The sequence below is a fragment of the Ornithorhynchus anatinus genome, chromosome 2 (assembly GCF_004115215.2).
Source record: "Ornithorhynchus anatinus isolate Pmale09 chromosome 2, mOrnAna1.pri.v4, whole genome shotgun sequence".
In the NCBI taxonomy this organism is placed as follows: domain Eukaryota; kingdom Metazoa; phylum Chordata; class Mammalia; order Monotremata; family Ornithorhynchidae; genus Ornithorhynchus; species Ornithorhynchus anatinus.
The window spans coordinates 40,045,669-40,072,896 of record NC_041729.1 but is presented as its reverse complement, the minus strand read 5'-3'; the positions used below and the strand labels follow the sequence as shown (position 1 = coordinate 40,072,896).

The window sequence follows — 27,228 nt, the reverse complement described above, 5'->3', positions numbered from 1 at the left end:
GAAGGAGGGGAAGAGAGATAGTTTGGCAGATGTGAGGAGGGAGGGCATTCCAGACCAGAGGTAGGAGATGGGCCAGGGGTTGATGGCAGGACAGGCGAGACCGTGGCACAGGGAGGAGGTTAGCGGCGACAGGGAGCAGAGTGTGCGGGCTGGGCTGTAAAAGAGAGGGGAGGGGAGGTGCGGAGGGCCAGGTGATGGAGAGCTTTGAAGCCAATAGCGAGGAGTTTTTTGCTTCATACGAAGGTTGATAGGCAACCACTGGAGATTTTTGAGGAGTGGGTTGACGTTCCCAGAGCTTTTCTGCAGAAAGGTAACCCGGGCAGCAGAGTGAAGTATAGACTGAAGTGGGGAGAGACAGGAGGTTGGGAGAGATCTGGGCCTCTTTTTATCTTTTTTCTTTTTCTCGTTCCTTTTGAAGGCTTTGATTAAAAAGAGCCACTCTTGACAGCACTACACCATGTTGTTGTATCTTTTGCAATTGACTCCCAGTTCAGTTAACTTACATAATTATATATCCTATGTGTAAAGAGTCCGCAAAGATAGGGATTCCATAGTCCCCTTTGGTTAAAAATTTCTCTTTGAGGCCATTACTTTGTAGGCTATTTAATGGCCATACAGTAAGATTAGGCTAGCAATGATGGGAATAGGTCTGCTCTTGATTTCTGTGACTAGCCCATTGAGTCTTGATTTTTTTTATTATTTTTTTTTTTAATTATGCAGAGAGTATCATAGCCTTTGCTTGGGAACCAAATGGAAGCAAGTTTGCCGTGCTGCACGGCGAGACTCCTCGAATATCAGTTTCCTTTTACCATGTAAAAAACAACGGGAAGATCGAGCTTATCAGTAAGTTGGTTGCAGTTCTTTGTCTCTCATGCAGCAGATGCCTACCCTGTGCTGTGTTGCTTAGAAGATTCGTAGAAGGTTCTTCCTGGATAGTTGGCTTGCTTAGGAGCAATGTAAACAATAGCAAGATGGGAAACTGAAGCTTTTTTCAGTCTGAATTCACACTGTCAAATAGAATGTTTAATGGGGGTGACAAATGGCATGTAGTTTTATATAAATCAGAATTGAAGTAGAATGTAATATTTTTTATTGGAACTGTTCTCAGAGTAAATTGATGAGTGTTTTGGGGCATCTGCAGCCGAGTAATAGTATAAAATGTTCCATCTTTTACTTTGAACTGAATGTACGTGAAGGATGACTTTTCCCCATCTGCAGGGAATTCATCTTTACTTCTGTGTGATTCTGCATTGAAGTTAGGATTTTATGCCTATTATAGAAATTGTGTTGTTGTGTACTGAAGAACAGAGTAGGAGAGTGCAATCTGTAGTGGGGGGAAAACCTTCTTTGCTTGAATTTTTGCATAGAGATGGCTTTGGGTATTGTCACACTTTTGATGCTCCAGGAGGGAAGTGGACTAAAATTATGTAGCATGTTGGAAAACTCCATCCAGTATATTTGGGTTGAAACTGAACAAATCGTAGACTGCTTAAGCACCACTAAGGAATACCAGTTAGAGCAGTGAATAGCCCTAAGGTGCATGGAAGAGTTATTTCTAAATAAAATCTCCCAAACCTGCAGTCCAGTTCAACCAATACACTTATACTGTAATTCAGAAAAGATAATACATAAAAATTAAGGTGACAACTGGTTTAAATATCCTTGAGACTGGTGCATGCAAGCAGCAGTGCAATATTTGGAAAAAAGAAATATGAGGCATTAAGGCAAATACCATTTAAAGATAAAGTGCTTCAAGCCTGTTTCCATCAATAAACACTAGACCAAAGAAACATGAACTTCAGCTGCGCAAAAGCTACAAATCCAAGAAGTGTGTAGGTAGAATTCTGTATCGAGAAGAAAAACATAAATAATGTCCTGGGAAAGTAATAAAAATCACCCAATGTAAATGTATTTACAAGTGGAGAATAGTTCAACATGTGGAGTGTTGGCTACGAGGCACAGTCGGAATACCATTTGCCCACTAACCCTTTGAATTCACTTTGCCGTATGTTGATGTCCTGCTTTGTCCCCAGAGGCAGAACAAACAGACCAATAACTCTTATTTTCTTGTTCCCTAGGGTAAAGGAAAGGGTTGTTTTATTGTTATGAAAGGATTCTAATAAAAGTTCTTTCTTCTCAGAAATGTTTGACAAGCAGCAGGCAAATACAATCTTTTGGAGTCCCCAGGGGCAGTTCGTTGTGCTTGCTGGCCTGAGGAGGTAGGTTTTTGTATATGCTGCCTGTTGCTGATTTTAAGTAATTTGGTAACTGACTCAGTATCAGAAGATGAAACCGCTTTCTCATTAGTCTCTGAACTTATTATTTGTTATACCAAGTCTTCCCTCTCATTCAGATTCTTTGGAAGAAAGGATGTGCTGACATTAAAACGATCATCCCTGCATGGAAGGATTGCATTTTAACACTGAGTAATCACACTCCTTAGTTTTGGGGCACTGTTCAGGCAGATTAAAATAATCACTTTGCAGATGCTTTCTTTAAGAGGCTTTAGAGCTTTTTCAAGATTGTAATTCCTTTACAGTTAAACAAGTATCTTTTCTGGCATTTCCATTACTCTGATGTAATAGGGTATTTAGCTACTTTCCCTCCCACTAGTGACACACTTTAGGGAAGTGTACTGAAAACTTGTCTTCTAGCAGGAAAAGCATTTAACAGAAAGCAGCTGACAGCTGCGAGAAGACTATCATAGGCTCTGATAAATGTTAGAAGAATTTAGAGAGGGACTTGTATTCCTCCCGACTTTTCACGTCATCGTATCAGAAAATGAAAGTAGTCATTTCACTGGTGCCGTATTTTAGCAAGATATTAATAGGATGGGTTTCATTTATCTGCATTTCCACAGCATCATTTTGGAGTACCTGTTATACATGTAGCTTGGCATTAGATAGTAGGGCTGCTAAATCTGATCAAAATGACAGCTTATGTTCTTTCTGAATTGCTTCATTAAGTGAACAGGTGGGTCTTAGAAGTGTGGGGACCTCTACAAAAGGACCAATATCTTGTTTGAAAGGACCAACATCTTGTTTGTTTCCACAGCATGAATGGTGCCCTGGCGTTTGTGGACACTTCTGACTGTACGATGATGAACATTGCTGAACACTATATGGCCTCTGATGTTGAATGGGATCCTACAGGACGTTATGTTGTGACCTCCGTGTCCTGGTGGAGCCACAAGGTACAGGTTGCTATAGCTGTATATGCCTTATAAAGAAGGCTGTGCTAGGTGCTTTTTTAAAAAATTGTGTTTAAATGCTTACTTACTCTGTGTCAAGCACTGCTATAAATGCTGGGGCAGATCTAAGGTTGAACCCAATCCATGTTCTCACCTGAAGCTCACAGTATTAGTCCCCAATTTACAGATGGTGAAACTGAGGCACCGAGAAGTTAAGTGACTTGCCCAAGGTCTGAGAGCAGCCACTTGGCAGAGCTGGAATTAGAAACCAGATCCTCTGACTCCCAGGCCTGTGTTCTCTCCATTAGGCCATGCTGCTCATGGGCCCATTTAAGGAAGAATTTCTTGATGCTGTTGGTCTCATTAGCTTGCATCTAGCATTGCATCTAGCATTGCGGTTGCCTGCACTGCCAAGCCCTCAGAGCCGTGTCCTTGGAGTCTAGTTGAATAGGTGGGCTGCAACTCTTTAGGGCACCATGTTAACATTTATTTGCTCAACGGATTTTGTTGTGCTAATCTGTTGCTCTGGAAAGGCTCTTTTAGGATTTCTTTTTCCTCTCACTCCACAATTTCAATAGGCCCCTTAAACTAGATATATAGTTAGCATTAATCTTTGGGGAGGTTATAGAACCTGTATCACCTTAGTGACTCCAATAATATTAAAAACTTCCCTTTTAACCTCAGTAGGATAAAAGAAAAAAGGTCAAGGGGTGAGCAAAAGTAATTTAATAGAAAAAAATGTCGGAGAACCTGAGTCCTACAGCACCCATGTAGCGTGACCTGTGTACATTTAGAGGTCTAATAGGTGCCTGGGGTTTCCAGCCTATCACATAACCTCTGTTTCATTCCTGTTTTCAAATAAGGAAGCTAATCCCTCCTAACTGCTTCTCAAGGACATTTTGAATTGTGAATGTAGGGCCTAGTGTTCTTTGGAGAATGGCATTCTACAAATACAAGAATTTTGTTACAGGTGCACTTTATTCTCTTATTAGAGCTTCTTGTCCAGCACCACACTGCTGTCATTCTTGCCAGATCGGTGAGTTTTATCTTGCTGAGCACTTACTGTGTGCCAGGCACTGTTCTAAGCGCTGGGGAAGATACAAGCTAATTGAATTGGACACAGTCCCTGTCCCACATGGGGCTCACAGTCTTAAACCCCATTTTACAGATGAGGTAACTGAGGCACAGAGAAGTGAAGTGACTTGCCCAAGGTCTCACAGCAGACAAGTGGCAGAGCTGGGATTAGAACCAGGTCCTTCTGACTCCCAGGCCCATGTTTTACTCACAAGGCCATGCTCCTTCCCCATTGGTAGTGCTTGTAAACACATTCTCTGTCTACAAGAAGCTTGCAGTCCAGAGCGGGAGAAAGACATTAAAATGTATTATGGATGTGTATAAAAGTGCTGCAGAGCTGAGTGTGGGCTGAATATCAAGTCCTCAAGAAGTCCAGATCCAAGGTCATAGGCAATGTAGAAGAGAGAGGGAGTAGGGGAAAAGAGGGCTTGGTTAGCAAAGCATCTCTTAGCATCTCTTATTGGGAGATGTGGTTTTAGTAAGGCTTTGAAGGTGGTGAGAGTGGTGGTCTTTCATATCTGAAGGAGGAGGGACCCTGTTTCAAACCAGAGAGAGAATACGGGTAAGGAGTTGGTGGTGAGAAGCAGTGTGGACTAGAGAATAGAGCATGGACCTGGGAGTCCTAAGGACTTGTCTGCTGTGTGACCTTGGGCAAGTAATTTAACTATTTTGTGCCTCAGTTACCTCATCTGTAATTATTCTGGGGGTTAATCTGTATTAATCCAAGGATTAATACAGTGAGCCCCATGTGAGTTTGTCCAATCTGATTAGCTTGTGTTTACCCCAGCACTTCATATAGTGCCTGGCATGTTGTAAGTGCTTAACAAATACCATCAGAAAAAAAAAAAGGGTCCATGTTGAATGAGTTTAAAAAAAAAAATGGGGATTAGGCACCGTCTCTGACCTACTTGACTGTGAGCCCCATGTGGGACAGAGACTGTTTCTGGCCTGTGTCTACGCCAGTGCTTGCGACAGCGCTTTGACACCTTGTAAATCCTTAACAAATACCATTAAAAAATGGCATTTAGAGGAGAGTGTGCAGATTGGGTTACAGTGGGAAATCAGCAAGGAGGTGAGGTGGTTAAGGGCTTTAAAGCCACCTCTGCACCAGGCAGAAACTGGAGGTCCTTGAGGAGTGGGGAAACACCGGACTTCATTGAAACCAGATCAGAATTGTTTTTACTGCATTTCAAGCTCAGTAAACTCATTATTGGGAATTCATCACCTGACTCACATGGGAAAGCCCCAGGATACTTCTATCTTTGTGACCTTTCTGAACTCGTGATCTACCTTGCACTCCTGTTTTTTCCCCTCTGAGAAGTCCTCCATTACTGACTTCCAGCTGCTGTCTTCCAGGTGGACAATGCTTACTGGCTGTGGACCTTTCAGGGGCGACTTCTTCAGAAAAACAACAAGGACCGCTTCTGCCAGTTACTGTGGAGACCTAGACCTACAACTCTGCTCAGTCAGGATCAGATAAAGGTGAGGCACCTTGTTTCCTCTGTGTTTTGGACCATTTCAAGGGCCACAACACTGTTTTTTACATGCCAAGAAGACAGTAAAATCTGTGTAAAGGCACCCCCATTCTGAGGCTGTTCTGAGGTGAACGTGTTTGATTATGTAAATATTTTAAAGATATGTTAATACCTTTTCTAGAAGATTGTTGAAAAACTAGGGTGGAAGATGTTACCATTTCATGTTGCAACTATTTTTGGACATCTTCTGGCTTCTCAAGAAAGCATCTTTTTGTGGTATTTGCCTAAGTAAAGTGAAAGGAGATATTTGAACAGATTATACCCACGGAGGAGGGGAAAAAAATCACCCTTCATGAAAAGGAAGACTACAAAAAAAATACTATTTGAGTGTTCCTGAAGAATAATCACTTTGAGGCAGGGGAGTCTTATCTTGACACTTTTAAAGATGGCCTTTTGATAGTATTTAAAAATGGTAAAGACCTTGGACATTTAAGTTCCGTGTGATCTGTGTGTTTCAGCAAATTAAGAAGGATCTGAAGAGATACTCCAAGATTTTTGAACAGAAGGATCGTTTGAGTCAATCCAAAGCCTCCAAGGTAAGCTTTGTTCTTAGAATTGAGTGAAAGGCAGAAGACGTTTTCAGTACTCTTAGAGCAGGCATGAAAGCAAGGGAGAGAGAGTGCACAGCTTTTCAGGGAGGGAATAATGAATAATAAGCGGGGTAGTTTAAGCCCTTACAATGAGCTGAGTTCTGTGCAAAATGCTGGGGTAGATACATTCGGTTCAGTATCGGTTCAGTGCTGTATTGTATCAGTATTCAATTCAGCCTGTAGGGCTGAAGAACAAGGCAGAAAAGCTATTGAATCCCCATTTTACAAATGAGAAAATGGAGGCACAGAGATGTCCAGTGACCTGCCCAAGTTTACACAGCAGGCAAGTGGTGGATCTGGGGTTAGGTCTTCTGGCTCCAGGCCATGTGCTTTTCTTCTAGGCAGGCTACTTCACATTTTGACAGGTACTGAATTCAGTAAAAATTTCTTGTTGGGACAGATCATAGCTCTGCTGTTGTGTGCTTGAGAATGGAAAACTTTTTATTAAGGAGACTCCTAACTGAATTTATTTTTGCTTGCTGTTATTGTGGTTTCTCGTTTGGTTATCACCTTGGGTCTTTGCAAGAAGACTCCCTCTACCCTTAATAATCCACAGTTAGTATCCTGTGGAGAGGTGGTTTCCTAAATAGATGAGGGCCAAGTCTTAGGGATGTGTTGCTCTGAGACCACAGACTGAGCAGCCACTCTGTACATCAGCTGGCCCGCAGGGCGTTGCCTTTGGGCGTTTGTGGTTCGGGTGACAGTGTGGATAGCCGAGCTCAAACCATCGTGCAGTACCGCTAAGACAACTCAAGTGCACGTCCTAGTTGAGGTATAAACTGCTAGTTCAGATTTTAGCAAGAGTTTTTCTCTGCTGGGCATTAGGGAGAGTACAGGGAGGGAAGGGCACCAGATCAGTGAATCGTGTGTTGGCTCTCTAGTGTCCACTTTGTCCTACACCTAGGTAGCTGCTACTTCTCCCTAATTTTGGAGCTCCTTGACGCTTCTGTAGCTGACCATGTCGGTCGGTCCCCTGCTTCTCTGGTACCCAAGAGGAAGCCCAAGCAGGCCAGAGAGTGCTCACGAACTTGGAGATTAGCCTAGCCAGCAGTGCTAGAATGAGATTAATCCCCAGATTTGGAGAAGAAATATAAGGGCCTGACAAGTTCGAGTTGCTGTTGCTTATGTGAACTGTCTCGCCTTTTATTTCTAGAGGTAACTGGAGTCACAAAATGGCGTCAGATCTTTCATGAGATCTGTATCCAGGTTGATTGAACTGATATTTTAGGATTAAGTTCTCTTGTGAAACAGTGGAAAAAGTCACTGAGAATAAAGGTTTAGGCCAAACCATAATATTTCTTCCTTTCCCATTTCTCCCTTGCATTTTCTCTAATATGTGTGAGCTTGCTAAAGTTGTTAAAGGGACTTGCAGATCACTTTAGAGGAAAATCAATCAGCCATTTTTATTGAGTGCTTACTCTGTGCAGAGCACTGTACTAAGCGCTTGGGAGTAAAATTTATCAGAGTTGGTAGACTGCCCACAGTGAGCTTACAGTCGATCAGATAAGGGTACCTATTAGGTTTGTATAGTTACAGCCTTTGTTTCTGTCTGCCTACGTAGGAACTGGTAGAGAGAAGGCGTACAATGATGGAAGATTTCCGGAAATACCGCAAGATGGCCCAGGAACTCTACTTGGAACAGAAAAATGAGCGTCTGGAATTGCGAGGAGGTAAATTTGGAGGTGGAAGTGGTCTAAAAAAAAAGAAGTAATAGTAGCTCCAACAACTCGTTTTCTGATCCTACTTAACGATTGTTATATTGGTGGTTTTATTTATTGAGCTTCCACTAGGGGCAAGAAGATATGAGTCTTTATTACCAAAATGGCTGAGGAGCGGGGAACTTGGGGGTAATGAGAAGGAAGGCTAACTTTTTCTCATCCTCTTGAATCTAGAATTTTCAAGTATTTTAAGTTCTAGAAAATGCTTTTAATCAGTAGTAATTGTGATATGTATTAAGTGCTTACTACATGCCAAGTACTGTACTAAACACCAGCGTAGATATAAGATCATCAGGTCCCACAGGGGGCTCACAGCCTAAGTCAGAGGGAGACTAACCTTGTGTATTGAGTATCCGTTGTTGGGAGTACCCACGGTGTGTGAAGGCTTCTGAATTAAGAGCTTTTCCTTCTCTTTTCAGGGGTGGACACAGACGAATTAGACAGCAACGTAGATGACTGGGAGGAAGAGACCATCGAGTTTTTCGTCACTGAAGAAATTATTCCCCTTGGAAATCAGGAGTAGTCTGTTAGAGCTGAAGTAAGTTTAAGTTCAACTTCTTTTCAGAAGAGGACAAGTGGGTCCTGATCTTTAGTTTCCCTCACTTTGTTAGGAAACCATCAAATAAAATCCTAAAAACCTTTCTGAGGTTTACAGATTGGGAGGTTGGATTAAAAATATATGGATATAGAACCTAGAGGGCATAAAATGCAGTCACGATGGATAGGTGTAAATCCTCAGGGAGTATGCAGTTCCTGGTAGTCAGCCTTATCCTTGTCTGTCTTCTCACTGTGCCTCAGTGTTTGGAACATCCTTTGGGTGGGAGAATAGTATATGTGTAGTATTAAAAAAAAGAAAAAAAGCTTCACCCCAGGGGAAAGTGAGTTTCTGATAAGGGCATTCGGGGAATAATGGGGGAAAAAAAATGTCTTTTCTTGCAGCATCACCATATCTCGTGCCGAAGCGGAGTTCATCCGTTTGAAGAAAACCTACACAACTCTTGAATTTCTTTCTGTCTGTGTTCTCTCTTGCTGCCTGGACAGCGGATGCACCTGGTTATTTCCATTCTGAGACATTTTTGTGCCTTTAAGCCCCTGCTGCCTACAGTGGGGAAGATTGTACAGGCACTGCTTTTAAATTCTTATTCACTTGTTTGGGACTTCTTTATTTTTAATCCATCCCCACCAGTATTTGGTACTTTCGACACTTTTATGCAGTGCTACAGGCAGGTAGCTTTTAACAGTTGCCTTCTGTGGCCTATTCTAAGTGCACCATCCCATTCACACGATGTTTCTGTTTAAGGACTTTTTTTATGTCCCAAGTGCATGGAAAGGTGATTATTTTGTCTGGGAAAAGATCAGCAGGAAACCAATGCGTCGTGTGTGTTCTAGTGTGCTGAACCAGCACTACAGTGGGTTGTACCCTCCGCCATTCAGATTGTGACAGGTTCTCTCTACAGGTTGATCATGGTAATAAAAGCAGACTTATATGAAAAAGTTGTCTTTCTCCTCTCTTTAAAAATGTAAAAAAAAATTCCTTCAATTTTGGTGGCTCCTACAATAGGAGGCCTCATTGTGCATTTCTAGTGGGGTGCAATTCTTGATGTCCTATTTTGGGTCATTCAAAAATATATATGTTTCAGTGCCATAGTTATGGTAATTGTAGGCATTTATTTGCAACAAATGAAAGTTCTCATCTGCCAACAAGGTAATGGAAGAAGGTGGATTCGAGTGGGGTTAAATTGGAGTCTGGAGTTTTGACAGCAGAGTGTCAAAACCAGAGAACATCCTGGAGTCATCCACCGTCAATCCTGAAACAAGATGAGGATCAAAATAAGTACATTTTACAGTGCAATAAAATCAAAAGGCCAATTGCTTCAGAAGTTTGGTCTTGTGAAAGGGAAATGTCTAAGATTTGACTGGAAGAGGTCTTTCAGCGTTTCTTCGGTTGACCTGCAGCAATCCCAAGGATTTGACTTATAGAATGGTGTTTTAAGGTGGTCAGTTTCCACCCTCCTTTATAAATGTAGGGGAATATAGGTAACATGTTATGGCCTTAATACTATTTGAATAGATGGAATGGTGACTAGCTAGCTATCCAGCTGTGCCTTTGCAAAATATTTTACCTACCATTTATGGTCATTATGCTGTGTTTGATTAAACAAATCAGGCTTGAAAAGGGATTCATGAATCCATTTAGTAAGTCCACATGGGGGAGCCCCTGCATTCTTCACGCGTCAACTTTTCAAAGTGATACTGAAGGAGCTAAAGCGGGATGTCAAGCGGGCTGAAAAATAGGAACCAGGACAAAAGTTTTTGTGCCAGCACAAATAAAATACTATACATTATGAATTGCTCTTTGTATTGCAGTTAACACTGAAGAGGACTCAACTTGAATGGACTTATTTCCATGTGGAGATTTTAGAATTATCTAAAAAAGTGATTAGCTACTAGATCAGACATGGGCTGTGCTCCATCAAAGTTCTGGTTGCAGGATTGTTTCAACAGATACAACCTAGGATCTAAACTTTTTATGGGTAAGGGATATGTCTACCGACTCTGTTGTATTGTACTCTCCTGAGCGCTTAGTACAGTGCTCTGCACACAAGTGCTCAATAAATAAATTGAATTATTTTGTTCCCTTCCCCATTTTTTTGCATTTCCCCCAAATCCCACAATTCAAACAAGCCAAATTGTTTCTGAGTTGGTCCAGATTCCTAATATTCTGTGGGATCGTTTACTTAGAAATTATCGAATTTCCCAGCCTCATTCCTTTCACTTAGATTTGTACTCTGGTGCATGTTCTTTAGATTTTAATATCGATACAAAACATGGTCGGCGGGAGGGTGTGCTGGTGCTTCTAGAGTAGGAAATAGAATTCAATGGCACATTGTCCTATTATACCTAATGGATTTTTTTTAACCCTGTCCTTTTCCAAAAATAGCATTCATTGTTTTTAACTTAACAGTTGTAATACTGTTTCTTATAATTTATAAATAAAGTTTTTGAAAAGCTTGATCTTGATTTGATTTAACTCTCTCCCATGAATGGTGGAGTTCAGATTTTTAATGAGGCTTGCTTTTGGGGGATACTGGTTTAATTTCATTGCTTCATAAGTTTAATCTGGTGAGGAAGCTTTTCATGACGTGAAGATGCAGGTCCTGTCAGACAGTCCAGCTATCCCTTTCTTTCCTGGAGCCCTTGAGCTGGAGGAACCCCAAATTATACCAATCCCCCCACCCCATTTTGAAGGCTTAAGCACCCTTTTTTTAAAATTGTATTTAAGCACTTACTATGTGCCAGGCACTGTATTAAGCGCTGGGGTAGAAACAGGTTGGAAACAGTCTTAATCTCCATTTTACGGATGAGCTGAGGCACAGAGAAGTGACCTGCCCAGAGCCACACACCGGACAAGTGGCAAAGTCAGGCCTAGAGTCAAGGTCCTTCTCACCTCCCAGGCCTGTGCGCTGGGGGAAGCTAGCACCCTAGGCTAGAAACCAGACACTCTGCCAATGGTTTTGAGACTCCCCACCTCTTATGTGAACCAGTAGGAACTAAAAAAAAAAAATGCAATGGAAACCGGATCTTCTAGAGCCCAGGGCTATAGGGACAGCAGCTGGCACTCTCCATATGATTTTCCACGCAATAGAGTTGTAATAGTGCAAGTTTTTGCATCAAGAGAAGTGGGCAGAGTTGGAATCCAGAAGTCCTCCCCAAATGAGGCATGGGAACCTCACTTGGCCCTAACTCTTAGGCTGCTCTACAGTGTGGAGCAATCAGTGGGCTTTATTGGGTGATCCGGATAAAAAAAATTTGTCTAATTTTGTAGGTAGGATCCTTTAAACAACGGTTTTGGCCATACTTGAATAACTCCTGTCTACCCAGCACTGGGTTCTAATGGCTCTCAGATTTGTGGCTTAATACCAGCACTGGTATTCGAATGCCTACTATGTGTCAATTGTACTAGGGGGTGACATTAAGTACAGATCAAACTGGAAACTTTCAGGTTTAGATATAGATTTAAATATGACGGTTACTTTGAGATTTAAGATGACGGAGATATAGCCGCAAAAATAGCTCGTTCTCTGCAACACGTCCATGGTTCTGCTGGATTTAAATGAACTTTACGCTTTCTGGAATAGCGGCACTGAATTTAACCTGTTTTTGTTTTTGTGATGTAGGGTTTGGGTAGCGGCAGCACCCAATCACTTTGCCTTGAGTTCTGGAGAGCAGAAGAGGTTAAAAGTTTTCTGCTTACTCTCACTGGGATTTGAGATTCTAGGATTCTACTGCTTTTCAACCAGCATTAGTTTGGATATTTAGCAGACACAGTCAGTGTCCAGTGCTTTCTGAAGCCCATTCTGCACATAGTTGTGCTGTGTCACTTCACCGTGCTGCGGCTGCTTGACTGTCCTCAGAAGGAAGCCAAGTTAGGTAACAGTGAACATCTCTGTTCAATGCCTTAATTGATAACTCACTCTAGTGTTCAGTATCTCCAAAAGTCATGTGCAGGTCTATATATTAACTCTTACCCCTCAACTGATGACCTGCTGAAGTCCCTCTAGACTGTTAGCTCGTTGTGGGCAGAGAATGTCTGGTAATTCTGTTGTATTGTGTTCTTAGTACAGTGCTCTGCACATGGTAAGTGCCCAATGAATACCAATGATTGACTGATGGGTGGATTCCAACTATGCGTGTGTCAATGTGTCCCAAACTGTAAACGGTTAAATATTAAAGGGCACTAAGCATTACAGCCCTAAAAGGTCATCGAAGTTACCGGCTTTAAAAGCAACGAGAAGCAGCGTGGCTCAGTGGAAAGAGCACGGGCTTGGGAGTCAGAGGTCTTGGGTTCTAATCCTGGCACCGCTGCTTGTCAGCTGTGTGACTTTGGGCAAGTGCCTTAACTTCTCTGTGCCACAGTTACCTCATCTGTAAAATGGGGATTAAGACTGTGAGCCCCACGTGGGACAACTTGATCACTTTGTATTCTCCCCCACCCACCCACCCCCAGTGCGTGCTTAGAACAGTGCTTTGTACATAGCAAGCGCTTAACAAATGCCATCATTATTATTATTAAAAGGTCCGGCTGTCTCTAGAATTAAACAGCTGAGACCAACCTTGTGTTATTTACTGTTTGGGACTTCATGATTTACTTTTGGTGGATGGGGCAAGCATTTGATTGTTCTTGCAGTAATTAATGTTAATGTTGGTATTTGTTAAGCGCTTACTATGTGCCGAGCACTGTTCTAAGCGCTGGGGTAGATACAGGGGAATCAGGTTGTCCCACGTGGGGCTCACAGTCTTAATCTCCATTTTACAGATGAGGGAACTGAGGCACCGAGAAGTTAAGTGACTTGCCCACAGTCACACAGCTGACAAGTGGCCGAGCCGGGATTCGAACCCATGACCTCTGACTCCAAAGCCCGGGCTCTTGCCACTGAGCCACGCTGCTTCTCTATAGTAGGGACGATAGGGTGCACCGAGCCATTTATGCTTTCTTATAAGGCATGCTCTTGGCTTTTTGGGAGCTGGCTAGGGCGGCTGGCCAGGGTAGGGGCACAGTCTGGTCATTGAACCGAAGGTGGTTCTTAATTGTCTCTTCGCCTCTCAAGCAATCAAGAGGCTAAATCTCCAGTCCTTATTTTTAAGATAGGATAGGAGGCATACCCACCCCCAGGCTAGAGGACTTGCCTCTGATGAACAAATGTTGAAATAGAGATGTTAGACCCTTAAGGCCATTTGGCCCGCCCACAGTTTTGGATTGGATTAAGATTCTACAGATACTTTAGTGATAGTTAATGTTATTTCTGGCTGATCTGAAGTAACATTTTTACTGGCCAAGTCTGAGAGTGCAGAAGAGTTAGCCACAAGCTAGCCAGAGAGCTAGCTACTTAAGTAGAAAAGAACCTCACCAATTAATAAACGGAGGCCCTGGGTGACTCTTAGGGAGAAACAGTAATCTGTTCTAAACCAACTCCATTGCTGTTTGATGGTTTGGGTAACATGAAGCACTTAGAACAGTGCCTGGCACATAGTAAGCACTTAACAAAATACCATAATTATGATGATGATGGTGATGAAGGCTGAGTCTCAGTTTAAGGCCAAGGTCTAAGGCTTCTTGGGTGGAAATTCTAACTTTCACTATAAAAGGAGGCCGTCCAAGTTGGAAAGTTAAAAGGTAAGAAAGCTGCTTCACAGTTGCCAGGGAACATTCACTCATTCATTGTCGTATTTGCTGAGCACTTACTGTGTGCAGAGCAGAAGGTTAGTCTCGAGAAATTTAATAAAATACATTGTCTTTATTAGCAGTTTTCAACCAGGGGGTAGTGACTGCTGGGTACTCCATTTTCAAACAGCCTCATCACAAATATGTAGCCCCAGCCCTGAAAGAGCAGGTGAAAATGAATCCTAGGAGCAGAAGCTTGATAAACATGCATCAATGTAAGTATAAATAATTCCCTTTTAGAGATGGAGCTCCTTGTGGACGGAAAGAATTACTTGTTTGATGCTTCACAAGCACTTAATATCACTCAGTAAGTGTGCAATAAATGCTTTTACTAGTAGCAGTACTAGCTAGTTACAAAATGGACTGTTACTTCTCTGACTCAGCCCATTCCCAGGAGGGTGAGAGAGACAAGCAGTGTGACTTAGTGGAAAGAGCTTGGGTCTGGAAGTTAGAGGACCTGAGTTCTAATTCTGACTGCCAGTTGCCTGCTGTGTGACCTTGGGCAAGTCATCTATATTCTCTGTGCCTCACTTCCCTCAGCTGTAAAATGAGAATTTAAATGCTCACGCTCCCTCCTTAGGCTGTGGGCCCTGTGTGGGGTAGGGACTGTGGCCTGATTATCTTGTAAGCACCCCAGTGTTTAGAACGGGGCTTGTTGTCTAATAAGTGCTTTTCAAATACACCACTGTTATTTAAAGCTCAGACTGTTCAGATTCTCTCGGCCAAAAAACAAAGCCAGAAAAATTGAGAAAGCTAAAGAGCTTTATGGATTTCTTTTGTAGTGATGCAGTGAGATATCCTTAGCTTCAAGAAACTCAACAGCACATTGTCCCCCCAAGACACAAATCACAGCAACTCTCAACATAGCTCAAAACCCTTTATCAACATTCTAAAAATAAGAAATGATGATAATACAGCCTTTAAGATGTGTACAAAAGACTTTCCAGTTCATTTTAACATGAAGGGCAGGGCAGAGAGAATAATGCTGCACAACCTACTATCACTCTAATCGAGTCTTCTAGGCAGAATTTCAGTCCTGACATTTTAGGATTGTCTTGTCCATCATTCCCAATCAACTGAACTCTCTGTCAATGTGACTTTTCTATTTTTGTTGATTCAAGTCGTCCCAAGAAAAAACCAAAAACAAAACATGATTGATTCCTTTTGTATTCAGACCCAACTGACAAATTAAATAAAGGGTGCCTCCTACAACCTTGCAGTCTCTCTTCAAAACCCAGTACATGACAAATATGCAGGTAAGCAACCCATTGCCAACTGGATAGCAGCCAATTCCATGTGGGTCTCTGCAGCCCTCAATAAAAGTATTCTTGTTTAGGCCATTCTAAATCTATTAAGATCCTTCCTCAGCCTATTAGATTCGTGATACTGTACTCTGAACAGAAAATATTATAGATCAATTTTTGTCAGATCATGCAGAAGCTTCTCAAATTGATTAATTCCGACGTTGACAAAGTTAAGGTAATTTGCATTTTCAAGTCCTCCTAGTCCTTCTGGAGTAGTTTAAATGATTACCTTCAGAAATGTTAAGTAATAATAATGATGGTATTTAAGTGCTTACTATGTGCCAAACACGGTTCTAAGCCCTGGGGTAAATACAAGTTGATCAGGTTGTCCCAGGTGGGGCTCACAGTCTTAAACCCCATTTTACAGGTGAGGAAACTGAGACACAGAGAAGTGAAGTGACATGCCCAAAGTCACATAACTGACACGTGGTGGAGGTGGGATTAGAACCCACCACCTCTAACTACCATGCCCGTGCTCTTTCCACTAAGCCACGCTCCTTCTGTAGTAATGCCAAAGAACCATTGGTTAGGTTAAAAAGTGAAATTCGCAGTGAGGGGAAAGAAAGAACAAAGGCATTAGATTAGGGAATTGTAACTTTAACCTGGACCTCCTTGCTGAGAGCTCACATTCAGCTTGGGAAAGAAAACTGGGCAAATTAATACTAGAGTGATGTCCCTAGGGGCAAAAGAGAAGGCCTGAAAAATCAAAGGCTTTAATGTGGCCCTATCGTTTTTATGTGTCTACAGAAACAGAATCAGTCGATTGAATTTGCTGAGCACTTACTGGGTGCAGGTCAGTGTAGTAAGCGCTAGGGAGAGTACACTATAACAATCACCTTACCCCCCACCCTACCTCACCTGCTTCTCTCCTTCCGCAACCCAGCCGGCACACTCGTCTCCTCTGGTGCCGCTAACCTCTTCGCTGGGCCTCCATCTCGCCTGTCTCAGGGCTGACCCCTGGTCCACGTCCTACCTCTGGCCTGGAACGTCCCTCACTCCTCAAATCCCACAGACCGTGATTCTCCCCCTCTTCAGGACCTTATTCATTCATCCAATCGTATTTATTGAGAACTTGCTGTGTGCAGAACACTGTATTAAGCGCTTGGAAAATACAATTGGGCAACAAATAGAGACAATCCCTACCCAACAAGGAGCTCACAGTCCTGAAGCGGGAGACAGACAACCACAGTGACAACAAAAAACCAAGTAGACAGGCATCAATAGGCCCATCTCCTCCAAGAGGCCTTCCCAGACTAAGCCCCACTTTTCCTCCCCTCCTACTCTCTTCCGTGTCGCCCTGACTCCCTTTCGTTCTTTCCCCGTCCCAGCCCCTCAGCATTCATGTCCATATCTGTCATTATTTATTTCTATTAACGTCTTCCCCCTCTCTAGACGGTAAGCTCGTTGTGGGTGGGGAAGGTGTCTGTTCGTTGTCGAATTATACTCTTCCAAGCCCTTAATAATAATGTCGGTATTTGTTAAGCGCTTACTATGTGCAGAGCACTGTTCTAAGCGCTGAGGTAGATACAGGGTCATCAGATTGTCCCATGTGAGGCTCACAGTCTCCCCCCCCCCATTTTACAGATGAGGGAACTGAGGCCCAGAGAAGTTAAGTGGCTTGCCCACAGCCACACAGCTAAGTGGAGTGTTCGTCCCACAGTAAATGCTCAATTACTTGATCAGTTAAGAGAAGCACTGTGTGGAGAGAGCTTGGGCTTGGGAGTCCGAAGGCTTGAGTTCTAATTGCCGGCTCCGCCACTTGTCTGCCGTGGGACCTTGGGCAAGCCACTTAACCTCTCTGGGCGTCAGGTCCTCGGCCCGCCCCGTCCTCCCCGGGGCGGAGCTGCGGCTGAGGTCCCCGCGGTCGGTTGGGCCGTTGGGCGGCGGGTCGGAAGGCAGGAAGGCTCGGCCCGGGCCGGTGCCCGTTGTCCGGCCATGCCCGGCCGGGGGCCCGGCCCGTCCCCGGAGCGTCCAGCCGGAGCCCGGCCCAAGGACCAACCGCTCACGGTGAGGCCGGCGCCCCCTCTGCCCCCCTCTGCCCTCCTGTGCCCCCTCTATCCCCCTGTCCCCTCTCTGCCCCCTCTGTCCCCCGGTGCCCCCCTGCCCTCTGTGCCCCCTCTGCCCCCCTGTGCGCCCTCTATCCCCCCCGTGCCCCCTCTATCCCTCTGTGCTCCCTCTATCCCCCATGCCCCCCGTGCCCCCTCTGCCCCCGTGTACCCCCTCTACCCCTCTGTGCCCTCTGTGCCCCCCTCTGCCCCCATGCCCCTCTCATCCCCCCCGTGCCTCCCTCTGCTTCCCTCTGCCCCCCCTGCCCCCTTCAGCCCCCCTATGCCCCCTCTACTCCCCGTGCCCCCTGCCTCCCTCTGCCCCCTGTGCCCTCCTGTGCCCTTTGCCTCCCTCTACCTCCCTCTGCCTCCCTTTCCCTCCTGTGCCCCCCCTCTACCCCCTCTGCCCCCCGTACCCTCTGGGTACCTTCTGCCCCCCTGCCTCCCTCCGCCCCCTGTTCCCCCCCGACCTCCTCTGCCCCCCTTTGCCCCCTCTGCCCCCTGTGCAGCCTTCGCCCGCCGCCCACATCCCGACCCGGCCCGGCCCGGCCGAGGACAGGGTGGGATTCGCCGGTCGGGAGGAGGTGGCCCTTCAGCAGGACTAATTCCGCTGCCCACACCCTTAGCCACGGTTGTGCCGGGGAGGTGATAACGCCCGCTGAAGCCCCACTACAATCACACCTCCTCCAGGAAGCCTTCCCAGACCAACCGCTCATCTCCCCATCCCATTTTCTCCTCCTCCAGCATCACCTCTGCACTCCAGCTCCCCCCCCCCCCGCCCTCTAAAGATTTAGGTAATAATAATGTTGGTATTTGTTAAGCGCTTACTATGTGCAGAGCACTGTTCTAAGCGCTGGGGGAGATCCAGGGTCATCAGGTTGTGCCGTGTGAGGCTCACAGCTAATCCCCATTTTACAGATGAGGTCACTGAGGCCCAGAGAAGTGAAGTGACTTGCCCACAGTCACACAGCTGACAAGTGGCAGAGCTGGGATTGAACCCATGACCTCTGACTCCCAAGCCCAGACACTTTCCACTGAGCCACACTGCTTCTCATACACCCCCCTCCCCCACCCCCAGGCCTCCCCTCTCCTCTCCCCTCATCACTCAGGTTCATAATCTCAAACCCAGTTTATTCATTCGATCCTATTTATTGAGCGCTTACTGTGTGCAGAAAACTATACTAGGCACTTGGAAAGTACCATTCGGCAACGGAGACAATCCCTGCTCAACCACGGGCTTCAAGGGGAGACAGACAACAAAACAAGTAGTCAGGCATCACTACCATCAAAATAGAGAAATAGAATTATAGATATATATACATCATTAATAAAATAAATGGAATAATATGAACTAATCTCCACAAGTGCTGTGGGGAGAGGAAGGGGGTAGAGTAGAGGGAGGGAGCAGGGACGATGGGGAGGGGAGGAGGAGCAGAGGGAAAGGGAGGCTCAGTCAGGGAAAGCCTCCTGGAGGAGGTGAGCTCTCAGTAGGGCTTTGAAGGGGGGAAGAGAGACCTAGAGCTACTCAATTGCTTTCCCCACCCAAAATTGACTTTAATATCTGTCTCCTCCACGGGATTGTGAACTCCTTGAGGACAGGGGATGTGTCTTGTACTCTGTCTTACTCTCCTAAACACTTAGTACAGTGCTTTGCGCAGAGTAAACACTTTGTAAATACTACTGATTGATTGGGAATGGTGATCCAACAATTCATCTCCTACAGCATCTGCATAATCAGAGAAGCAACGTGGTTTAGTGCAAAGAGCACGGGTTTGGGTGTCAGAGGACGTGACTTTTGATTCCGGCTCCACCACTGTACTGTGTGACCTCGGGCAAGCCGCTTAACTTCTCTGTGCCTCAGTACCCTCATCTGTAAAATGGAGATTTAAGACCATGAGCCCCATGTGGGACCACCTCATTTCCTTGTGTGTACCCCAGTGTTTAGAACAGTGTTTGGCACATAGAAAATGCTTAGAAAATGCCATAATTATTATTATGATCCAGCAATCGGTATTTATTGAGCACATACTGTGTACAGAGCACTGTACTAAGCGCTTGGGAGAGTACAGTATAGCAGAGTTGGTAGACGCATTGCTGGCCCCCATGGAGTTTACAGTCTAGAAGGGGAGACAGACATTAATATACACAAAGTGTGGTTATGTACATAAGTTCTATGGGCCTGAAGGTGGGGTGAATATCAATTTCTGAAAGGGCACTCCTGAATCTTTGGAAAAGGATGAAAATGAATTGTTGATTCATAAAGCAGAATGCCAACTATCTGAGTTAGGTGGGTATGAAACTTCCTTTTCCTCAAACTAGCCCTATTTCAAATTCATGAAGTTGTATAACCAGTGGTATATTAGATACTATTGATGTATGGAGCTCTTTTCACACCAATGCTATTAAATCATCTTATTTGATGGCCAGTACTGGAAAAGTCTTTTTTTTTGGCTTGAGGAAACTGGCACAGAACAGGAAAGGCCTCTTCAGTAAAAATTAAGGCTATAACTCAAGGAACCAGCCAGTAGAGCTTCCTGCTTCTCATTGGTTTTTTTCAAAATTGTCCCAAGTGCAGAAATGTCATTGCCGTAACTCTTTGAACAATAATTGTTGTTTTTTGGAGATGTGATTTTTCTCCATTCATCAAACATTTAACTGTCTTCCTCTTCCCCCGTATTGACTAAAAATCTTATATTCTGAGTGAAAGATTTCCTTGTCTCATCTTGTTTTGATGACTACAGTTTTAGAAGGTGGTGAAGAAGGATGAGAAGGAAATTAATAGGCATGGGGGCGGGGGCAATATTGTAAAGAAAGAGAAAATCATTGTGTTGCACAATAATACTTCAGTTGTGCATTTATATAAAGATTTGTCTATGAATGTACTATAAGCCACATACTTCATTCAATCATTTGTATTTATTGTGCACTTACTGGGTGCAAAGCACTGTACTAAGTGCTTGGGAGAGTACAATACAAAAACATTCGACATTCCCTGCCCAGACAACAAGCTCACAGTCTAGAAGGGGCGACAGACATTAATGTACATAAATAAAACACTGGAACTACAACTGCAATTTTCTCTCTTTAACAAGAGTCCTGAGAGAGGAGCTGGGACAATCTTTCTAATCAACCTGCCTTTGTTTCTGTTTACAGGTAGCTCTACGGATTCGCCCAATTAATGATGTTGAACTGGATGAGGGTGCTACTATCATAGCTCATAAAGTGGGTGATCAGGTGAGGTTGGGGGTTTGGGCAGTTGTCATTATGTGTCAGAGCCAGAGTGATCTTTATCTACACCTATTAGTTTCCAATGACTCCAGCTGTCCTGTGACTTAGGAAAAACAAGTCAAATAATGTGTCTCAGGGGCAGTATGCATGAGCTGAAACACCAGAGGTGTTTAGAAACTCTTTTACTCTGTTTCAGAGTAAAGACTGGGCTGCTGTTTTCACCAAATAATTAATCAGTAGAATAGCTGCAAGTCTTTCCAGTTGTGTGTGAGGATCTCCTTTTATTCCAACATCCTCAACCCTTGTTCATACTTAGAAATTCTAAGGAACTTGGGAGGATTTAATCTAGGGTGTTTTTAAAAAATATATATTTGTCTGAATTTATACATATAGTGTACAGATTTGTCATAAAAATTTTTAGAAAGAGACTTTTTTTAATTTCTCCAATTCATGGAGAAAGAAGAGGGGACCTATTGTTAGATTTGGGCTAACTGAACCAGATTTCTAAGTACTTCTAGAGGGCATTCTTAAGGGTAACAAAACACTTCTGAGAGATTTTAGAGCATGGCTGTGTGTACCTTCAAAGTCTACATCTATGTAAATTCCCATTTTAAGAATTCTATATAGGATGAAATCCAGCTGTTCTCCATCTCTGAACTCAAAACAAGGGGAAATAAGTTTAAATTTCAGCAGGAGAGATTTAGACTTGATGTAAGGAAGAACCCTGTGATATTAAAGGTGGCTAAGAAATCTATCAGGTTTCTAACAGAGGGGACATAATTTCTTCTTCAAAAGACTTTTAAGGCCAGGGTAGATATCCATTTGCCCAAATTGCTTTAGAAGTAGTTCTGCGTAGATCCAAGGTCCCTTCCACCACTATTTTCCTCCTTTAATGAACATACTCTAGTATAAATAGCGAAATGGTGCATTTTTGTACTATTTTAATGGAAGGGTTTTGGCTGTTTTAAAGTACAAATAACTTGATCTGTCTTTAAATTTGGAAGCACCTCTTTTCCTCCTTGTCTAGATATCTTCTTGTTATTTTATCCATCCTCATTGTTCATGTTTTGTTCTTATTTGGCTCTGAAACTACTCAGCAGTATGATTTAAGTCTCCTGGGCCAAGTCTAGGTCTATTATTTTAGTCTGGATAGCATTAACTCACTGTTCTCAGGAGACAAATACATCACCTTCCATCTCTAGATGACATCCAGTGTCCCAGGCCCATTGAGTTTTCTGCAGAGGCTCTGATTTCTTACACATGCTCTAACCCCTTGGTCTTCCTATTTGCAACCAAAACCCTGTTTCTGGTGACCAACCACATCACTTCAGCACACTATCTGTAGCAAGCAAATGGTGAATTAGTAATTTAACTCTGCAAACTCTTCGAGAAGATCTAACTAGACATAAGATGGCAATTCCCTTCTCAGAAACCTCAATTACTGTGATGTTCAGGCTATAAGATGTATTCAGCTTTCATTATTATTATTAGTAGTAATAATAATAATGAATAATTATGGTATTTGTTAAACGCTTACTATGGGCCAAGCATTGTTCTAAGTGCTGGGTGTAGATACCAGGTAATCAGGTTGTCCCACGTGGGGGTCACAGTCTTAATCCCCATTTTACAGATGAGGTAACTGAGGCACAGAGATGTGAAGTGACTTGCCCAAGGTCACACAGCAGACAAGTGGTAGAGCTGGGATTGGAACCCACGACTGACTCCCAAGCCCATGCTCTTGCCACTAAGCCAAGCTGCTTCTCTGCAATAAACCTTTTGGAAAAACTGATTTCCTCAATTTTTCCCTTGAAAACCTTGGGTACATTTTTCATTGCCACCCAACATCAGGGCTGCTATTGTCTGTTAGCATTCCTCCCTTTCTTCCCTTACACATCATTTTCCCATTCTGTCCCTTTTCTCTGAAACACTGCTGCACTGTAAGGCAGAGGTTTGACACCTGCCTCAGGAATAGTAAGTACTGAACTCTTAGAATGTGGGAAGACTTTTGTATCAATCTATCAATCAGATTTATTGAGGGCACACTTTGTGTGCAGAACTCTATACTAAGCACTTGGTAGAGTACAATATAACAGAGTTGGTAAATAATAATAATTATGGTATTTGTTAAGCGCTTACTATGTGCAGAGCACTGTTCTAAGTGCTGGGATAGATACAGGGTAATCAGATTGTTCCTTGTGGGGCTTACATTTTTTTTATCCCCATTTTTACATATGAGGTAACTGAGGCACAGAGAATTTAAGTGACTTGCCCAAGGTCACACAGCGGACATGTGGCGGAGCCGGGATTAAAACCCACGACCTCTGACTCCCAAGCCCGTGCTCTTTCCACTAAGCCACGCTGCTTCTCTATACATAGTCTCTGATCATAATGAGTTTTCATTTTCCTAAAAAGGGACCTAGGAGCAAATAATATAATTTCTCCATTTTATTTCCACTCTTCACAAACAACCACTAATGCAGCATCTGTACATTAACACAGGAACATTAATGCTGTATCTGTCATTGTTATCCGGTTTAGATGTTAAGCTTCTAGAGAGCAGGATTGTTCTGTTTAAACTGTCACTCACAGGTGGGTATCCCTTACCTACTTTTGATGATGCTAATGATGACATAGCATAGTGAGGTAGTCCAAAGAATACATCTGTAAAGAATAATGTGGGATCCTGTAAAAGAAAGAAACAGAAAGAACAAGACTTTAACAGTTTATTGGAGCAATTAGGTACCTAATCTTCCTGTGAACCCTGCTGTTCCCCAACCTAGTCAGTGAAAACTTTCAGTTGCTTTCTTAGAGCCCTGAAAGGATAGCTGAATTAATCCTGAGAGGTTATGGATATTTTTAAGTTTAGAGACAAATGTATTAACCAGCCTCTCAGCATTGGTAATCCTTTTTTTCCCCCATAATTGCCCTTCAAGGCTCCCCGCAGCTTAGATCCTTGGCCTCATGGACCAGAGTCTCAGTGAGGATGTCCCCTGCTCCACACAAACTGAACACATTCTGAATTTCTTAGATTAATTGGAGAAGTACCTCTCCAGAGAAAAGAGCATGTAAATTTTTTTCCCCTCCCCACTCTGCTACTACGTAATTCCCCATGAAACCCGTGCAACTCCTTATGAGCTGCCCTAACCTCTGGGAGCCTTGATAACACTTTCCTTCATAATTAGGTATTTGTGAGAGAGAGAATGAACTGGATCCCAGCAGTTACCAGTGAATTATTTGGCTAAAAGAAACTCATTTCACAACCCTTCAAATACGATTTATTCATATCCTTTCTCATATGGATCGCTTATCCAAAGGAGATATATCTTTTTGTTTGAGATTGTTCTATACAGAAGACTTTCTTTGGGATCCTTTCAATCGTTCTTTCATTCTATCTCTCTCTCTGTAGTCTGGGCCACTGCACGCTTAAGAGAAAAACCAAGTTCTTCAATGGAGATGTGCTTAAGAGGCCTGTCCTTTCTCTCCCTCTCTATTCTAAGGAGCTGGACTCATCAGCTGTTGAATTTTGCAGCCTGCAAGTTTCAGAGACACTCTTACAGTTTCAAAGAAGTCAGCATCATGTCAGTTTCACTTCAGATCCAGATGGAAATGATTACTATTACATGTCATTTTCTTTTTTAAGATGGTAGTTCTCATGGACCCAGGTGAGGATCCAGACGATATCTTGCGTGCAAATCGATCCCGAGAAAAGACATTTATATTTGATATGGTGTTTGATCATCAAGCTTCCCAGGTAAACTTCTTCCCAGAAGTCCTCAAACAATCCAGTTCTTTCTTCAGTGGATTTGTGTCCGAGTTCAGAGAATATTTGGCTTTCCATGTTTGGCTATGTCCTGATATCCCAGAGTCGTAATGTCCACAGCAGTAATTTCAAAGAAAAAAATTCTAGGGTTTTTTTTTAAGCAACGCCATGCCTCTAAAATGGGGAGTCATTTGGCCTAACAATGCATGCAAATGCAACTATAATGGTTCTGTATTAAAATAACTTGTGTCTGAGCTCTAGGTGGTTTCTGCAGTCTGTCATTAAATCCTCTGAAGGTATTACACTCATTTTGCATATAAAGATACCGTGGGATGGAAGTTAAATCCTCTGTCATCGTCATCCATGGTATTTATTGAGTGCTTACTCTGTGCAGAACACTGTACTAAGTGCTTGGGAGAATGCACCTCAACAAAGTTGGCTGATGCATTCCACAACTGTGAATCAGCTGGAAGAGCCAGGTGAAAGTTTGGAATCCCTCTTTCCTTTTAACCACTACTCCAGAGTGTTTCTGCCTCAGTAATGAGGTTAAAACAAGAGATTCTCCCTACTCAAAATGCAATCAACTAATAATCACAGTCAGTTCTCCGATACTGTGGGGATTAATAGAAGCCTTCATAAAGGACAACTTGGATTCTAGTGTCAGTATGCATGTAGTGCCCGCTGCTACATGCTTGTGCCTGTGTCTTGCGCTATTGCAATCATGGAAGCACGTTCCCTAATTCCCTAACAGAATTCTTTCCCCAGTAGTTTGTGCTTAGAACAGTGCCTGGCACATAGTAAGCGCTTAATAAATATCATTAAAATATACATATATATGCATATTTTAATGTATATATGTATATACACATCCACCCACCAAATACACATATATGTATATTTTAATGATATATATGTATATATGCATATATACATATATATGTGTGTATATATATTATATATATACATACATGTGTATATATACACACACACACAAATACCAATGATTGATTGATCCAAAAATGAAAACTCTTTTGGAAAAATATGTAGCTCATGTAGTTTAAACTATAGTGACTGTGCAGATGTTTCTTTGACTCCAAAACTGAGTCACCAGGTTAGATGTTACAGCCGACAGGCCCCCAAACCTTGTCTAAGACTTTCTGAGGAATGAGAAAAGGTATAACCCTCTAAAGAGCATCAAAAAAAAAAAAGTTAAAATAACTAAGTTGAGTATTTGGAAACAGCATGGAATTCATGCTTCTTATAAAATCTGTTTGTTTCTAGGAGGAGGTTTATAGTTCCACAACCCAGCACTTGGTGGAAGGAGTGATTTCTGGATACAACGCAACGGTGTTTGCCTATGGACCAACAGGTACAGCTAATGGCAAAAGTTCTATGTGGTCTGGCTCTAAAAGTGCAAAGGCAGAAAGCACCTAAACTTGCAAGTTTACAGGAGCTGCCTCAAAGAGAAATAACGCTGGCACAGTCAATCATGAAGGTTTTCAACTTCAGGGACAAGAAAGAGGACTTTTTGAGGCACCTCACTGTTTTATAAAAAATGAAAGCACAAATAGTCGAACAGAAGTAATTATTTTACAATCAAACTGTGTTGAAAGAATAATCGTAGAAGAAATGTTGTAATTAAAGACTGAATCCTGCTCCTGGCAGAGAAGAGTCTTCAGAACTGAAATTAAAAATGCTGTTCTCCCCTCAAAACAATCTGAGGTGCTCTTCTCTGTCTCTTAAATAGACACTGTTTTATAAAAAATGAAAGCACCAATAGTCAAACAGAAGTAATTATTTTACAATCAAACTGTGTTGAAAGAATAATCGTAGAAGAAATGTTGTAATTAAAGACTGAATCCTGCTCCTGGCAGAAAAGAGTCTTCAGAACTGAAATTAAAAATGCCATTCTCCCCTCAAAACAATCTGAGGTGCTCTTCTCTGTCTCTTAAATAGGTGCTGGGAAGACCTACACCATGCTGGGGATGGACTCGAAGCCTGGGATTTATCTCCAGACTCTGAGCGAACTCTTTAGGGTTATTGAAGAAAGCAGTGATAACATGCATTACACAGTCTCCATGTCTTACCTGGAGGTAATAGTGCCTAGTTTTTAACCCTCCAGTGGCGAGAGGCCCAACTCTGTGATGAGTTCTTTGCAGACAGGAAATTTAAAGCTAAAGATGTAAGTTCCACTGATGCTCCTTTACTGACGTCTTTGTTACAGCCAGTATTCTCTTTTCTTTTCAGTGGATAAAGTGCCTTCTTGCTTCTTTTGTATAGTGTGCGGTCCTCAATTAAGGTCTGTTCTCAGACCAAAGTAATGATGTATTTGGAAAAAAAGAATGCAACTGAGAGCAAATATGACTTAGCGAAGTATTTGAACTATGTCAAATACAATTTCTGGCATTTAGCATTTTTAAAAGCATGGTGTTGTGCTAGGCAGTATGAAAAGCCACTCAATTAGATAGTCCCTGATTTTAGAAGCTTTCATTGTGTAAGAAAAAGACAGTACACTCCGTTCTGCCAGAATACGTTTCCACTATGCATTTTGGATAAAATGT

At 42.9% G+C, this 27,228-nt stretch overlaps 2 protein-coding genes and 1 long non-coding RNA gene across 4 annotated transcripts in view; 2 read left to right on the top strand and 1 right to left on the bottom strand.

The window, feature by feature from the left end:
• EIF3B (eukaryotic translation initiation factor 3 subunit B) overlaps positions 1-11,122 on the top strand; it is a 21,534-nt gene extending 10,412 nt beyond the window's left edge. The window contains exons 11-18 of the mRNA XM_029053241.2: positions 721-843; positions 2,141-2,219; positions 3,055-3,193; positions 5,621-5,746; positions 6,258-6,335; positions 7,951-8,059; positions 8,527-8,645; positions 10,475-11,122. Of these exons, the coding sequence (XP_028909074.1) occupies positions 721-843; positions 2,141-2,219; positions 3,055-3,193; positions 5,621-5,746; positions 6,258-6,335; positions 7,951-8,059; positions 8,527-8,630 (758 nt within the window). The 3' untranslated portion in view covers positions 8,631-8,645; positions 10,475-11,122. The remainder of the gene's footprint in view (positions 1-720; positions 844-2,140; positions 2,220-3,054; positions 3,194-5,620; positions 5,747-6,257; positions 6,336-7,950; positions 8,060-8,526; positions 8,646-10,474) is intronic.
• LOC114807413 lies at positions 9,753-27,228 on the bottom strand. Of its 2 annotated transcripts, XR_003755498.2 has the most exons (4): positions 26,755-27,228; positions 23,512-23,590; positions 10,235-10,391; positions 9,753-9,915 (listed from the first exon to the last, which is right to left on the bottom strand). It is a non-coding gene; the product is annotated as an uncharacterized LOC114807413 (long non-coding RNA). The 2 variants fall into 2 exon arrangements; XR_003755497.2 differs by having other exon boundaries at positions 9,753-10,391.
• Positions 17,564-27,228, top strand: part of LOC100082932 (kinesin-like protein KIF19) — a 44,955-nt gene continuing 35,290 nt past the window's right edge. Inside the window, exons 1-5 of the mRNA XM_029053227.1 lie at positions 17,564-17,641; positions 20,833-20,913; positions 24,548-24,658; positions 25,949-26,036; positions 26,624-26,760. Coding sequence (XP_028909060.1) covers positions 17,570-17,641; positions 20,833-20,913; positions 24,548-24,658; positions 25,949-26,036; positions 26,624-26,760 — 489 coding nt within the window. The 5' untranslated portion in view covers positions 17,564-17,569. The remainder of the gene's footprint in view (positions 17,642-20,832; positions 20,914-24,547; positions 24,659-25,948; positions 26,037-26,623; positions 26,761-27,228) is intronic.